Raw genomic sequence first — 16,259 nt, forward strand, 5'->3', positions numbered from 1 at the left:
TTATTTTTTATATTTTTTATTATTTTATATAAAAATAATTTAATAATTCCTCACTATTAATCCTTTCACTATCAATTCCATCCATTCTACCTTCCAAAACATACGGGCCCAAAACAAATGGAGCTAAACATGGGCCAAGCCCGGCTTACATGAGAAGGCCCAAAACCACGAAATTTATGGCGGGAACACATGAATTTTTATAATCGCGCCAAACGCTTCCCAAATGCTCTTTATCGACCCAAGTATAAAAGCCCCCCCTTTTCCCTGTACTCTTTCCCACACTTTTTTTTCTCTTCTCTTCCCACAAACCCTAGCTCTGAACTTTCCTGGAAAATCAAACAACTCCGAGAAAGAAAAATGTTGGAGCTGAGGCTTGTTCAGGGCAGTCTGCTGAAGAAGGTCATGGAGGCGATCAAGGATCTGGTCAACGACGCCAACTTCGACTGCTCCGCCACTGGATTCTCTCTCCAGGCCATGGATTCGAGCCACGTGGCCCTGGTGGCGCTACTCCTCAGATCCGAGGGTTTCGAGCACTACCGGTGTGATCGGAACATATCCATGGGGATGAATCTCGGGAACATGTCTAAGATGCTCAAGTGTGCTGGGAACGACGATATCATCACCATCAAGGCTGATGATGGAAGTGATACTGTCACTTTTATGTTTGAAAGCCCCAGTAAGCCTCTCTTAGTCCTTGCTTATGGTTTTGAAGTTTAATTTGGATTGTTTTGTTTGGAATTTAGGGTTTTAGCTGTCAATTTCACTTTGAACTAGGGCTTTACTGTCGTATGTAGACGTATACATATATGCATATATTTGTCATCTCGGTGTGATTCATGGAAAGTTGTAATTATGATGTGTGTTCGTGTATGTCTGTTTGGAGAAAATGATTTGTTTGCTAGGCTGGTGAGAAAACCTAAGAAAATTGAGGCAATTAAGCACTGAAATGGAAAAATCACATCCTAATTGCCCAGCATACACAGTTCTCTCTCTTAAACAAAATAGAGGTTGAAGTTTCATTTTGTTGGTGTTGTTTTGGTTTTGGGGGTGCGGCGGGAGGCCACTATGTTGTTTTGGTTTTGAAGTAGGGTTGAAAGTTACAATTTTTTGTTGTGTTATGTCACTTTGTTATAAAACTACTACTGACAAATTTATGGTGTGCACCTGAAGTTACAAATGATGAATTATAATTCTTGTGATAAGAAAACTATAACATTTGGGTGGGTACTCATTTAGGACTGTCTGATATTACCCTCTTGGGGAATGTGGGATATCATGTTCTTATTATTGTTTTCATTATCTGGTCTTTGTTGATGTGAGTTTCGTTCTTTTGTTTCTTGTCTTGTTTTATTGGCACTGTATTACAGCTCAAGATAAGATTGCTGATTTTGAGATGAAGCTGATGGACATTGATAGTGAGCACCTTGGAATTCCAGAAGCAGAGTACCATGCTATTGTCCGGATGCCGTCAGCTGAATTTGCTAGGATTTGTAAAGATCTTAGCAGTATTGGCGATACTGGTATTGTATTATTCATTTTCATGGTCAATGAGTTTTTGTATTTTGTGCATTAATTTAATTTAATAATCTTGAGAATTCAATTGATGTGTGCAGTTGTCATCTCTGTGACAAAGGAAGGTGTTAAGTTCTCAACAAGAGGTGATATTGGAACTGCAAATGTTGTCTGCCGGCAAAATACCACAGTAGACAAGGTAATATCTTCTAGCTTGTAAGCATGGTTATCAAAATTGTTCTAAATTGTTGAATCGTACAATCCTGGATTTTCCAAATGATCCAAATGGTGTAAAATCATTATAATAGAATCACAAGTAAGATTGGTAGGATTGTGTGGAATTTTGTAGAATCGTATAGGATTGCAAGCAGGATTGCTGATTGATGATCTTCATTATTGGTATTTTTACCCTAATTTTTATGAGAAGTAAAGTTTCATGATTCTTTATCTGATTGTATGATTTATTTTCAATACACTCACCAATCACATTGGATCATGATTTTGACAATCATGTTTATAAAGGTCGAACCTTTTTTACCCCAAAATTTTTATAGCAAATTGCATAGTCATGGAGTTCCATGTATGGATTTGTTATTTCTTGTGCACAATATAGTTGGTTGATATGGGATATAATTTGTTAATTTGCAGCCAGAGGAATCTACAATTATAGAAATGAATGAGCCCGTGTCATTAACATTTGCTCTGAGGTACATGAACTCCTTCACAAAGGCAACTCCATTGTCAAACACAGTTACAATAAGCTTGTCTTCAGAGCTACCTGTTGTGGTCGAGTACAAGATTGCGGAAATGGGTTATATCAGGTTCTACTTGGCTCCAAAGATCGAAGAGGACGAAGATGAGACTAAGGCTTAAGCTTAAATTTTCCAAATTTTGATCTTCAGCCTTTAACATTGTATGAATTATTTTAAGATCAGTCTATATGCTGATAACCTTGTGTTTCATTGGTTTGGTTATTTTAGTTCATAACTTAGCCTTCCACTATTCCTTTTTACTTTGTGTTCTTGAGTATCTTGTATTTGTATGTTTTTTACTACATAAATTTGGTTAGACTTTTAGGGTGTTTTAGATGGTGTTGAAATATTTGATTTAGCCCCAAATTTTTATGTAGTGGAGATTTGGGCAACTCACATTGGCTCTGTACTTTTTATTGGATTTGTATTTTCAAGAATTTTAGAATTTCTTAAGGAGAAGCTTGCCATCACGAACCTGAATATACATGGACATGGTTCACCCTGTTGGAAGGTTGCCCTGTTTACGTGGTTCACTTTTTGGAATTTATGGTTTGCAACCAATTTGAATTTAAACCTTCCCAAAGCCAACACATTAATGCTGAGCAACAATAGAGATTATTGATTGGTATCAGCAACCTTAAAATTATCAGTCTATTGGATTACAAGTAAATATGATGTTGTCAGACGTTTGGACCAGTTAATCTTGAAATGCACATTTACAAAAAATAACCAACTCAAATATACTGGAAATAGCACATTTCCAGTGATCTGTAGGCAAATCAATGGAACAAGCAGGAAAGGTAAACACCACTTTCAAGGCTCATCACAAGTTGCCGTATATTACCACAGAAATATTTCAATCTAGTAGATTTGTACAAAATAATTTCTAGGAAGAAAAAAAAGTTTATTTCATTTTCATATTAATTCTTTTGTTCAAAGGATGCGTTTGAATTTTGAGTGAAACATCCTACTACAATCCTTAATCTCAACTACAACAGTTTCACTCTCAAACTTGCAAAAAATTGTATACATTTCCGGTACTTCAAAAAGAAACAAAATATAATCACACAAACCAGAAAAATTGCAACTGTTATCACCAAAAATTGACTCTTGCAATGCAAATTTGAAGTTCTACAGATAATCAGATGAAAGACTTCTTTACTAGGTTGATATGAAGAATCACTCTGACAAGAGCTATTGTGCAGAGCAACACAAGCATCATCATGACCCAGTATCTGAATGAGAGGAGACACACAGGCTTCATATGCCAGGAAGTGATTAAAGAGAAGACGGGAGGGGCAAAAGAACCATAGAGTTTGTTCAGGTCATCCTCCAGTCATCACCAGCATAGACTGCTTGATCACCGAGCTCTTCTTCAATTCGCAGCAACTGCAATAAACTTTAGCCATTAGTTTCATGCCTACCTATCAATTGTAATAATACACTGCTGGCTTGCTAAGACAAATTCAATAAACATGGTTTCATATTTTTATTTTTTTTATTTTTTAGGGGTTAATATCTGTATTTTTGTTTTGTTACTGAGCAATTATTGCTCATCTAAATTATTTTATAGCAACACATCAGCCAAGACGTAAGAAGCTAATATGAACATACATTTAACAAACGATTGAGGGAAAAATTACAAAGTTGATTGAAAGGGTCATTTTGGTAGCTTAATTGCACAAAGTTGCCACCTAGTCCTAGGTAGAAAGTAAATGGAGGTCAATAAGGAGGGTATAAACAAGAATGATTAAATTCATCTATTAAAAAAAGAAAAAGAAAAAAAACCCAAAGCATGAAGCCCGCTAATCAAATGGGCATTATAGAAGTAAACATTTATTTGTGGAAATGTTGCTGGCATAACAGCTAACTATGCTACAACACTATGTTGATGGTGCCTCACAGGTTAATACCCTAAGCCTGCAACTAATTTTAGTATAATTCAAGTGGTAAAACTGCAAGGGACAAAAAGAAGCAGCTGAAATTGCATGGGAAAAGCTACTTATTGTATAATTCATGCCTTTTATTGCCTAAATTTAACTTGAATCAAGTTGGAAAATTGCATGCGAGAGAGATCAAGTCAATTGCATGAAAGAGAAGTAAACCTGGTTGTACTTTGCTAGCCGTTCTCCTCGGCAAGGCGCCCCTGCTTTGATCTGACCTGTTGAAAGGCCAACAGCCAAGTCGGCAATGAAAGAATCTTCAGTTTCCCCACATCTATGAGAGATCACCACTCCCCAGTGATCATCTTTTGCCAGCTTCACTACTTCAATGGCCTCAGTCACAGTCCCTATTTGATTCACCTGAATTTCATAAAAATACAATCAGAATTCAAAGTCCAGTTGGCGATTTTGCACCGTCAACTTTAGGTAATATCATAGGATTGGTTACAGCTTACAGCTGACAATGTTTATGTTATAAGCCATGAGTTATTCTTGATGATAACAGCAACAAAGCTAGATACTGTTAGAAAAATATTTTTAACTTAACAAACAGATATAAATATATATATATATTTTAATTCTAGACACATATAATCTTAATTTAAAAATTGAATGCTAAATCTGTTTGCCTCTCTAAGGTAGGAATTACCAAGACAAGCAAATGCAAGAGTACAGCATCAGAGAGTGACAACAAAGGCAATAGCACTGCCTGCCAACTCATGCATGGTAGTTCTGGAAAAAATTTAAGTTTTAACACGAGTTATAGAAGAAGAAACAAAAGATTGGAAAGAGATTCAAATGATCCAATTATTTCTTCTTTTTTTCATTGATGGAAACTGGTCCATTTATTTGGACGAAAAAAACACATTACAGCTAAAAATGATGCTCATTTGAAAAACTCCTTATATTTTTAAGATGAAACCACAGTAAAATAAGGAAATTGCATGGTCAAGACTGCCATTATCACATTTAGTAAAAACAAGGTTTGAAAGTGTAAAACAGTCCTCAAACCAAACAACAAAAAGACATCTTTTTCCTTGAAAAGGAGGAAACTCCTTCTCCAGTTGACTTACTTCTTTAAAAAATATATACATATATATAAATGAAGACAAAAAACAATTGGTCAAAACTAGTGCTTGCCCATCAGAATCACTTTGACATGATAGCCACAAAAGTTCCTTTATGAATTGGCAGGATACCTTGAGAAGAAGAACATTGCAAGCAGACTCCTGAATGGCTTTCTCAATACGCTTTGGATTAGACATCAATAAATCATCCCCCACAACCTGGAACAGAAAATTTTCTCTTAAATTAAATCTGGAGTATGAAAAGAAAATAGCATACACAATAAAAAGAAAGAACTAGGGCAGGAACCAACAGAACTATTGAATATGAATATGGTCCGATCTTAGGCTGAAGCTTACATAAAAGGCAATTTAATAAAATGAATATAATCAGCTACACCTCCAACTTATACTTCGGGGGCTTATTAAATACAATTTGAACAATTAAAAGGGTGTAGTATCTTTACAGGCCACAAAATGGTGGGACATGGCACAAATACTTCTATTGCAGAATTGTGTGACAACAACAGCTTCATATACACAAGAAGTTAAAATACTCGTTAACAAGGAATATGGACAAACCTGGCAAATTCCAAGATTGGAAAAAATTTTGACATGTTCCCAGTCCTCCTTGTAAAATGGATCTTCGATTGATACAATTGGGTATTCTAGGAGCCCCAAAAAGTTCAAAAATGGAAAAAGAAAGAGGCATTATCACCGAGGCCATATTTTATATTGAGCAAGTGTTCAAATGAAATGTTAGGAGAAACATTCAGTGATACATACCTGCACAGAGTTCTTTGTATAAATCAATCATCTCTTCTCCTGACCTGAAGTTTTGCTCTGACTTATTTGGTGTTTTATAATCTAAATCATACTTTGTGCCTAAATCAGGAAGGGAAAATAAAAAGAGAGAGAATATAATTCAATTTTATAGGCAAGGAAAATACAAACTGACAACATAACAAGACCAAAAGACCCCAAGTGTACACGCAATTATTGCAGCCTATGTGAATAGAGTGAGGAAAACAGCTTCTATTTCCATTCCACTGTTAAACTCTATTGCCATACAGATTATATTCAAATATCATCTCATACTAGTTCCTACATAATGACATTACATTATTACACAACGATTCTCAATTAATACTAGTGTAGAAGGAATTCTTTTATTTTCCAATTTTACCATTACTGGAGAACAATTATCAATGACATACAACAATACCTATGCAGAAATCAGTAGCAGATACATCAATCGCTATCTTTATTTTCTCACTATACCCTGTTCTGCTGATGGCTTCCTTTACTAGATCCAATCCTTCTCTAAAGCTGCAAATGCAGAGGACCAAGATCACTAAATGAACAGAGAAAAATAAAGATCGATGTGAAGGAAAAAGCTTGCCTGGAAATGTTAGGAGCAAAACCACCATCTTCACCAACATTGCATCCATGTGCACCATGTTTTTCTGTAATAACAGCCTGCCCTTTTTGCCAAAGAAAAATGAAATAATGAATGAGCCAAAAGCACAGGCATGGGCACAAGATGCAGACATCTAATTAAAAAAAATTCACAAAAAAAAAGGTAAATAGAGCATTGAAATCATGAATGTATCAACAACGCTGAGATGAAGCTAGACAGCATTTTATAAACAATGTGCAACTATTTAATGTGTTATAAAGAAAAAGTTGACCATTTGAAATTAAAGCTTGGCAGTCTATAACCATCAATAGTGCCTAAATTCGTAAATGCATTAAACACAAGGGAAAGTTAAAAAAGAAGAAATTGACCAGTGGAAATTAATGACTGGCAGTCTACAACAATCAATAGTGGCTAAAATTCATCACTTTGCTGCAAGAGAAGGGAAGGTAGCAAACACGTTGCATTTGCTTCTTAGATCATGCATATGTGCACATGCATGTAGAACCCACATATGCAATAAAGCAGACTTAATAGTTCAGAACTGAGGCAACAGTATTTCAATGGACATGCACGTGAACTCAGTGGATTCTTGGTAGAGAGGGTAAACAATCAGTTTTCCCCTTAAAAATGGTCACATGACCTACAAGTTAGAGCTACTGGCAAGGATGCAGTTACATCTAATTGTTCATGTTTCACAGCGCATAGAGGTAACCAGGTATTGGTTAATAATCGTCCCCTTTTTGAAACAGAAAGTTATTTTTGTAGCCACGGCTTCCGTTGGATTGCTGTTGGACTTGTAAAGGAGGCATTAGTTTGATGAAATGGGCTGCCACTTGAGGATGAAACCTAGGAAGGACGTGACGACTTGGCAATGATTTGCACATATCAATCTTGTAGACAAGGTTGCTTCCGAAGAGGGAGGGGATAATACCTTCCAGCCATTGTTCACATAAACAACAGAAGAAATAGATGGAAGAGTCCACATTGGTGTCCAAAGTCCAGTCCAAGTGATTTACCCATGGGAACATATGCAAGTCATTCTATTTGGATTTTCTTTTACAGTTTTACCCCCAAAAAAGGGGAAACTTTTACTTGCACAATGATTAGTTTGTAGGCTGGTGTATTGGAGAGTTCAAGTTTCAGTCATAGTAGTACTAGTCTTGGGCAGTAAGACTTTGAGCCTTGGATGTCAGTTCTTGTGTACCACATATCTTTGTTTTGATCATGAATGTATGAAAGGAGAGTCTACCCTAAAAAAATAGCATTGGAGGTGGGAACTCCCTCCTAATGAGTTCTAGACTGATAGGCTACACCTATCACTTTCCTATGAAACTGTTTTACTGTTTGAAAAATGCACAGTACCATAAATTATCAAGCTGCAAAAACAGAAAATGAACAATTGAGAATGGTTTTCCCCTTTTCAATAAAAGAGAAATTTAGATGTTTCACGCTAAAGAAATAAAAACCAAGCAGTAACTTTAAAAGATAAGAACCATTAAGCTAAGATCAAAACCCAAAAGATGTTATTTTCCAATTGAAGGAAGTTACCTTTAAATGATGGTACGTTTCAGAGCCCATTTGCATTGCCTCCTCAAATTTTTTCGCTCCAACAGGAAGAATCATAATATCCTGATAATATTTCAACCATCAAAGCAATTTGAGAATCATAGCAAAGAAACAATGTCAATATGTTTAATTGTTTGTAAGAAGCAAAGTCACCAATGATACAACTGGAGCAGTAAAAAATCCATAGGCATAGATTGGAGAAGATGAAAAAGAAGCACAAAAAAATGACTATAACAAAGCAACTGAAGACAGGAGCCTAACATCATTTTACATATAATGTTGTAGTTTCCTTAAATTCATAATACATGTCATTGGCATAAGGTGATGAAGTAGAATCCTCGTTCATTGCACAACATACTTGTCATCGACTCATTGTTAAAAAATCGCACAACAGAAAAAAAATCAGAATAATAGGGACACAGGGCCGAGAATAAATAAAAATATTTGGCATGTCACAATATTCATTTTTGTGCAGAAGACAATAATAGAACTTTGTGCAAAAGGTTATCAGGTAACATTGAGCAAAAATCACTTAACATAGTAACATAAACAGATATTCAAGTAGGTTAATTACAACCTGAAGAGCCAGATTGTTTCCAGCATGTTTTCCACCACTTATCAGACAGAAGGCAGGGACAGGAAGAATCAGGTGGCTTCTTCCAGAGAGATCAGCTATGTGCTTGTAAAGTGGAAGCTGAAAATAATATGTCACAACAAATTTAAAGGAAACTTAAAACAAATTTTGTAACAAAATAAAATTTATAAAATATATATATATATAAAGGAAATAGAATTCAAAATCAACTTCAAAATAAGGAAAGCAAAAGTCAGTAAAATGTTAATATCACAAATATCCATGCCTCCTTTTCAGCAGCTCCAGCTTTGCAAGCAGCAATTGAAACGGCTAAAATTGCATTTGCACCAAGTTCACCCTGCAAAATATCATGAAATTAGAAAGTTAATGCTAAAAATAAATAAAATAATATAAACAATTACAAAAGTTTCTGCTCTGGAAAGAAAGTAACAAAAATCTCTTCCAAATGCAACCAGTCATCTGAAAGGAATGTTGACAAGTGGATTTTTGGATGACAACTAATGAAAGACAACAAAGGCACCAAGCCACATTTTCCTAAGTGCTTTTAACCAAGCAAAAGAACAGCAGGTTTGAAAGGATGATGCACTTAAAAGTTAGACATATAGAAACCACTGTTTGCTAGCCTGAGATGAATGGGAGGGGCTTGAAAAGATTTATTATATGAACAAACCAACTCAAGGAAAAAAAAGTCCAAAACTTGTAATATCTAGGACTTATATGATCCATAGAAGTTAGAGGTCGTCAGTGGCCACAATAACGGTTCTACATTCTAAACTTGACTTACCAAAAATATTCTTCAATATGTACATAAATCTCTTCCAATATATTTTCCATTTGGAACTGGAACTACAAAGGATATTTTTGTTTTTTGTTTTTTTGATAAATGGAACTACAATGGATATTAAAAACCAGTAAAAGAACACACATGTTTGAAAAAGTAATAACATAAAATCTACATCTCCAACTCAACCTAGATTCCAAGATCAGCTCAATCTACACTAATGAGAACTCCATCATCGAGAATCAAATGACCGATCTCAGTAAAAGCATCACTACTTGCCTCAGAGTTCAGATAGCAATTTGTGAAAATATCAATGTTAAAGGTTTCTAGTGCCTAATATGTTGTTACACTAGTCAGTGGGAACTTTCAGATACTATTATACATTGCAATGAGTAAAGAACCCAACTCATTGCATGCATTCTTTCAGTAATATGATACATATTCCAAAAGTTTCCAAATTGTGAAATGTAAAAATGGCATTGCATATGAAACCATCTAATAATACCAAATTATTTAGAGAAAAGAGAGAAAGAAAGACACCTTCTTCTCTGTCCTGTCCAAGTCTATCATTGCCTGATCAATTTGTGACTGAAGAGTCGGATCCATACCGATCAAAGCCTCAGATATTTTCTCATTAATATTCTTAACAGCTCTTTGCACACTATGTCCAAGATACGTTCCCTTGTCTCCATCACGTAATTCAATAGCTTCATACCTGGAGTCAATTAATACAAATTTGTGGCATGATACTTCTTATGATTGAAACCAAAATTAAATAAGAGACAAAACATCATGACAACAATTGATTAAATATTTGTGTAGGACTGCTCATGAAAATGCCAAAGGATACAATTCATAGAGCATAGCCTTCTATAAATGACATACCCCTAGATACTCTAGAAACAAAGCAATGCGAGATTGCCTTAACTAGAATTACAATGGACATAAACATCTAAATATTTACACAAATAGGCAGCAAATAGGCATCCAAAATTCTTCTAGCAGTATTGCGATAGAAAAGATCATTCAAAGTTTCAAACCATTGACAACCGAAGGTAAAAAAAGGTAAGGTAGTCCAAGTGCACAACCCCATGTGCGGAGAGGTTGTTTCTGTGGTTTGAATCCATGATGCCTAGGTCACAATGGAGCCATCTTAAAAATTCAACCAAGTGAGACAATGCCATTTGTCATAATTAGATACAGATGGAATTCTAAGGAATCAATTATATTGAATAGTTATACTCTCCTAGCCTCTTTTTTATTTTTTTATTTTCCTAGCAGGGACAACAATGTGGTGATTTACTGATTACAATTACAAACTTGAACAAAAAAATCTCAAAAGTCAGCGCAGATTTTATACAGGAAAGTCCAAATTTCAGGTAATAAGATGCTCCCTTTCTAGGCTTATCCTCAAAATCACACAAATTTTGAAGTTGACATTGAGAGAGGAGGAGATTGAGAAAGCATACATTCCAGAAGAAGAGCCGCTAGGAGCAGAAGCACGGAACATGCCCTTATTGGTGTAAAGATCAACTTCAACTGTAGGAATTCCTCTGCTATCCAGGATTTGCCTGGCTTTAACCTTGGTGATCACCGAAGGTACAGCTTTCCTCATATGATTAGACTGTTTACACACACACACACACAAAAAAAAAAAGTAATCAAAACCACTGAACTTGTTTGTTTGGAAGCAAAGAAAATTGACATGAGAAAGAGGCAGGTTACAATGAAGAGAACGGGATCGGGAGTCTTGGCCCTAACGGCGGCATTGACGGCGTCCTCGATTTTCCGAGAAAGCATGTACTTGTCCAGATATTCTTGCACCGACATTTCCTTCTCTGTTGGTGGAGTTTTCGGGAAGCTGATTAGACCTTGAAAATCTTCGGCACTGCAACTGCAAATTCTTTTTTTTTGGTTTCGTTTGGCTGCTGAGAAAGTGGTTTAGGAAGATGGATTTTAAAGAAGTGTTTGTGGTTGCTGTTGTGATGATCTTGTTGGTGTTTGGGTTGGAGCGGTAGGAAAGAGTGTCTTATACGCTGTTGTTGCGGTGAATACTTGGAATCGGGGTTTGGGTTGGGGTGGATCTAGGCAGTAGAGGAGACAAAAGGGCAGTTTCACGAGGGGAGAGTATAGACGCGACGTCGTTTTGTACGTGGCCCAAAACAAAAATTAAAACTAAAAATTTGCTTAAAAAGTAGGTTTCATCTTTCTGTGTATAATTTAATTTTTTTTTTTTAAAAAAATAGTGTTTCTTTTTATGGTTTGACAACCAACTAAAACAAATCAGAAAGTTGTTATAAATTATCACATTACGTTTTTATTTTTCCTCACATTTTTTTGTTAAAAAAATCAATTAAAATAGTAATTCTCAAATTAATCCTAAGTTTTGAAAATCCTACTTGTTTTCATTTTTCAGAAAATACTTTTCAAAAAATTCTACATTCTTATTTTTCGTATTTTTTTGTTTTTATTGAATTTTTTTAATATTTTAAGCAATTTTTTTATTTTTTAGACACACGTAACATAAATATATCTAAAAAGTAAAAAAAATTATAAAAAAAATCTTTTAAAAATTCACTAAATACCAAAAATACAAAAAAATATAAGAATTCAGCCAATTTTTTGTATTTTTATGTATTTATTAATTTTTTAAAATATTTATTCACAATTTTTTTACTTTTTAGATACATCTAACTAAGATGCATCTAAAAAAGTAAAAAAAATGTTTAAAATTTAAAAAATATTCACTAAAAACAAAAAAATACGAAAATTAAAAAACTCAATTTTCAAAAAACTTAATTCAGAAAACTCAAACCAAACACACTGTATGCTTTTCCATTTTGGATTTTTGAAAATATAATTTTAAAATACAGTTGCTTCCTCCACGTACTGTTTTCTTTCTTCCTTTTTTTTTTATTATTATAAAATTTTGGGATTTAATTTATAATTATAGAATGGACTATATTCATGAAATAAAAAAGATACACAAATGTAATTTATGTACAATCTTTTATCAAAATAATGTAATAGTGAAAATTTTAAATTTATAGACCTTATGTCATTTATGTCCCATAATTCTGTAGACAATTTTTTCATAAAATATGTTTTTTCTATACAGCTTTGACAATTGATCACTTTAGAAGGCTACGCATAATTTGTCCTCAAATTCTTTGTTAATACACTTTCAATAATTAAATTTAGCTGTTTTTTCTCTCTCAATACACTCTTAGATTAAATTATGTATTGTTGAACCATTTTAATATCTTTTATTTATTTATTTATTTATATTGTTCATGAATCTTCTTTTGTCTTATTCATGAATATCGGCTTATTCATGAATAGAGATTCATTGTTTTGGTGTCCTTTTGTCTTGTTCATGAATGAAGTTTAATTAGAATTCATGAACTTGGTGGTGAATTCATATTTGGGTACACTCTTCCTTTTCTCTAGATTCATGGTCATTATTGTTTTTTGATGTATTTTGTAATATCTTAGTGGCCTATAAATAATTCTTCTCTTCTACTTTTTTCTATACTAACACATCAACTATTTTCTACACAAGAGAGATTACTAGCAAAGAATGGTGTTTTTCTTGATGGAGTTTTGGGTTCACCATCTTGTGCAGAGTTGACCTGAACCATACGACAAGTGGTCAGGCTGTTGTATCCTAGAAGGGACAAGTCATAGTTTTGTGACTGCTACATCGGTATTTGGGTTCTTCCTACAACAGTGAGCTTGATCTTCTTAAAATTGTTGGTTTATTGATAAATAATGCAAAGAAAATGAGATACAAATAGATCAGGCTGAGGCACGGATATCCTTTTGTCTTGTTCATGAATGGAGTTTAATTAGAATTCATGAACTTGGTGGTGAATTCATTTTTGGTTTACTCTCCTTTTTCTCTAGGTTCATGGTCATTATTGTTTTTTGATGTATTTTGCAATGTCTTAGTGGCCTATAAATAGTTCTTCTCTTCTACTATTTTCCAAACCAACACGTCAACTATTTTATATACAAGAGAGATTACTAGCAAAGAAGGGTATTTTTCTTGGTGGAGCTTTGGGTTCACCATCTTGTGCAGAGTTGGCTGGAACTATACGGCAAATGGTCGGGCTGTTGTATCCTGGAGAGGACAAGTCATAGTTTTGTAACTGCTGCATCGGGATTTAGGTTTTTCTTACCGCAGTGGGATTGATCTCCTTAAAGAAAACGAGATATTCATGCCTCAGCCTGATCTATTTGTATTTCATTTTCTTTGCAATTTTTTATCAATAAAATATAATTTTTCTGGTATTTTCACCAACAATTTTAAGGAGTGATTAATAAAATTATTAATCACTCTAGAGTCAGGTGATTAACAATTTTAAGGAGATTAACCATGGAACAAGTACCACAAAAAACCAATGATGGAATTGGAGATCTTAACAAGCCTTTCAAATTCAAGGGAGTTCATTTTAAGAGGTGAAAAGGAAAAGTTCTTTTTTACCTTAGCCTTTTGAAAGTTGTATATGTTCTTATCGAGAAGAACCCAAATAAAATCCCAACCGAGGAGATTAATGATGAAAACTACGAGGCACATGAAGCAAAAGTGACTTCCTATAATACAGATGAGTATAAATATCGCTTTTATCTCTTAAATTTCCTTGCTGATTAATTTTATGATTATTACTATGACACTATTTACACTTTGTCTTATATTAATTTTTAGGATGCTCGCTTGTATCATATTAACAGTAAATATGTGGGAATCATGAGTAGTTTGGGATTAATTCCTAAAGTGACAAATTTTTTTTGAGAAATGTGAAGTTTGCAGTAAAGTAAAAATTACTAAGAGGCTTCATAAAATAATTGAAAAAACTACCGAATTGCTAGAATTATTTTATACTGATTTGTGTGAGTTTGAAAGAATTTTAACTCGGGGTGGTAACCGATATCTTATCACTTTTATTGATGATTTTTCAAAATACACAAACCATGTATGAGGATAAAAGCGAGTTAATTAGAATTCATGAATTTATTAGTGAGTTAATTTTTGGTTCACTCTCCCTTTTCTCTAGGTTCAGGTCATTATTATTTCTTGATGTATTTTGTAATGTCCTAGTGGCCTATAAATAGTTCCTCTCTTCTACTCTTTTCTACAACCAACACACAAACTATTTTCTATACAAGAGAGATTACTAGCAAAGAAGGGTGTTTTTCTTGGTGGAGCTTTGGGTTCACCATCTTGTGCAAAGTTGGCTTGAACCATACGACAAGTGGTCGGACTGTTGTATCCCGGAGGTGACAAGTCATAATTTTGTGACTGCTGCATCGGTATTTGGGTTCTTCCTACCGCAGTGGGTTGATCTCTTTAAAGAAAACGAGATATCCGGGCCTCAACTTGATCTATTTGTATCTCATTTTCTTTGCATTATTTATCAATAAAATATAATTTTTTCTGGTATTTTCACCAACAATTTTAAGGAGATCAACCATGGAACAAGTACCAGAAAAAACTAATGATGGAATTAGAGATCTCTACAAGCCTTTCAAGTTCAAGGAAGTTCATTTTAAGAGGTGAAAAGGAAAAACTATTTTTTACCTTAGCCTTTTGAAAGTTGCATATGTTCTTACCGAGAAGAACCCAAATAAAATCCCAACCAAGGAGATGAATGATGAAGACTACGAGGCACATGAAGCAAAAGTGACTTCCTATAATACAGATGAGTATAAATATCACTTTTATCTTTTAAATTTCCTTGCTGATTAATTTTATGATTATTACTATGACACCACTTACACTTTGTCTTCTATTAATTTTTGGGATACTTGCTTATATCATATTAACAGTAAATATGTAGGAATCATAAGTAGTTTAGGATTAGTTCCTAAAATTAACTCACTTTTATTGATGATTTACAAAATACATCAAGATGGTGAATCCAAAGCTTCACCAAGAAAAACACCCTTCTTTGCTAGTAATCTCTCTTGTATAGAAAATAGTTAATGTATTTTTTTGTAGAAAAGAGTAGAAGAGAGGAACTATTTATAGGCCACTAAGACATTACAAAATGCATCAAAAAACAATAATGACCATGAACCTAGAGAAAAGGGAGAGTGAACCAAAAATTAACTCACTAACAAATTCATGAATTCTAATTAAACTCCATTCATGAACAAGACAAAAGGTCACCAAAGTAATGAATCTCCATTCATGAATAAGATGAAATTCATGAATAAGACAAAAGAAGATTCATGAACAATAAATAAATAAATAAAAGATATTAAAATAGTCCAACAATACCCTACTCATTTTAATATCAATAAGGATAAGAGAGATTACCAAACAAAAATAAACTAGTATACATTAAGAAGATGTGCTCTGCATTGAACCTTCATTAGTGAAACAACAATCTCTACTCCAGAGTCAGTAGTGGTCTCAGACTTGAACTATGACTGCTTAGGGGAAATAAAGTATTACTGCTCACACATAATAATCCAGGTGTTATCATGAGCTTTTAATAGCCAGCACATGACGGCCTTGTGCTTATCCCAGTTTTCATGAGCATTTTTTAGAATCAGCCTTGTTCTCATAGAAAGCGGCCCACTTTCATGCTCACATATGTGAAATCTATCAAGGATGTTCC

General features: G+C 34.1%; 2 protein-coding genes across 2 annotated transcripts; one reads left to right on the forward strand and one right to left on the reverse strand.

The window, feature by feature from the left end:
- The first annotated feature begins 206 nt into the window (after nt 1-206).
- LOC114297324 (DNA sliding clamp PCNA) lies at nt 207-2,717 on the forward strand. Its single transcript, XM_028241730.2, has 4 exons — nt 207-676; nt 1,368-1,520; nt 1,614-1,711; nt 2,161-2,717. Exons 1-4 carry the CDS (start codon nt 358-360, stop codon nt 2,383-2,385), a joined length of 795 nt encoding a protein of 264 aa, XP_028097531.1. The 5' UTR covers nt 207-357; the 3' UTR covers nt 2,386-2,717.
- Nucleotides 2,718-3,147: 430 nt separating this feature from the next.
- Nucleotides 3,148-13,786, reverse strand: ENOC (cytosolic enolase). Its single transcript, XM_028241728.2, has 13 exons — nt 11,359-13,786; nt 11,103-11,257; nt 10,174-10,348; nt 9,118-9,189; nt 8,835-8,951; nt 8,240-8,320; nt 6,674-6,750; nt 6,497-6,600; nt 6,058-6,156; nt 5,854-5,939; nt 5,407-5,493; nt 4,370-4,567; nt 3,148-3,653 (listed from the first exon to the last, which is right to left on the reverse strand). The coding sequence occupies exons 1-13, from the start codon at nt 11,461-11,463 to the stop codon at nt 3,585-3,587; spliced, it is 1,425 nt and encodes a 474-aa protein (XP_028097529.1). The 5' UTR covers nt 11,464-13,786; the 3' UTR covers nt 3,148-3,584.
- Between the last annotated feature and the right edge of the window lie 2,473 nt (nt 13,787-16,259).

The sequence above is a fragment of the Camellia sinensis genome, chromosome 14, assembly GCF_055761805.1.
Source record: "Camellia sinensis isolate YWXY chromosome 14, ASM5576180v1, whole genome shotgun sequence".
In the NCBI taxonomy this organism is placed as follows: Eukaryota; Viridiplantae; Streptophyta; class Magnoliopsida; order Ericales; family Theaceae; genus Camellia; species Camellia sinensis.

Bases quoted from the DNA above. Each gene is read 5' to 3' on its own strand.
- ENOC (XM_028241728.2), bottom strand. From the start codon at position 11,463: ATGTCGGTGCAAGAATATCTGGACAAGTACATGCTTTCTCGGAAAATC. The intron at 10,349-11,102 runs GTATGCTTTCTC...AATTGACTCCAG, and splicing joins AGCGGCTCTTCTTCTGGAAT to GTATGAAGCTATTGAATTAC. The intron at 3,654-4,369 runs GTTTACTTCTCT...AGTTTATTGCAG, and splicing joins GGCTAGCAAAGTACAACCAG to TTGCTGCGAATTGAAGAAGA.
- LOC114297324 (XM_028241730.2), top strand. From the start codon at position 358: ATGTTGGAGCTGAGGCTTGTTCAGGGCAGTCTGCTGAAGAAGGTCATG. The intron at 677-1,367 runs GTAAGCCTCTCT...ACTGTATTACAG, and splicing joins TTTTATGTTTGAAAGCCCCA to CTCAAGATAAGATTGCTGAT. The intron at 1,712-2,160 runs GTAATATCTTCT...GTTAATTTGCAG, and splicing joins AAAATACCACAGTAGACAAG to CCAGAGGAATCTACAATTAT.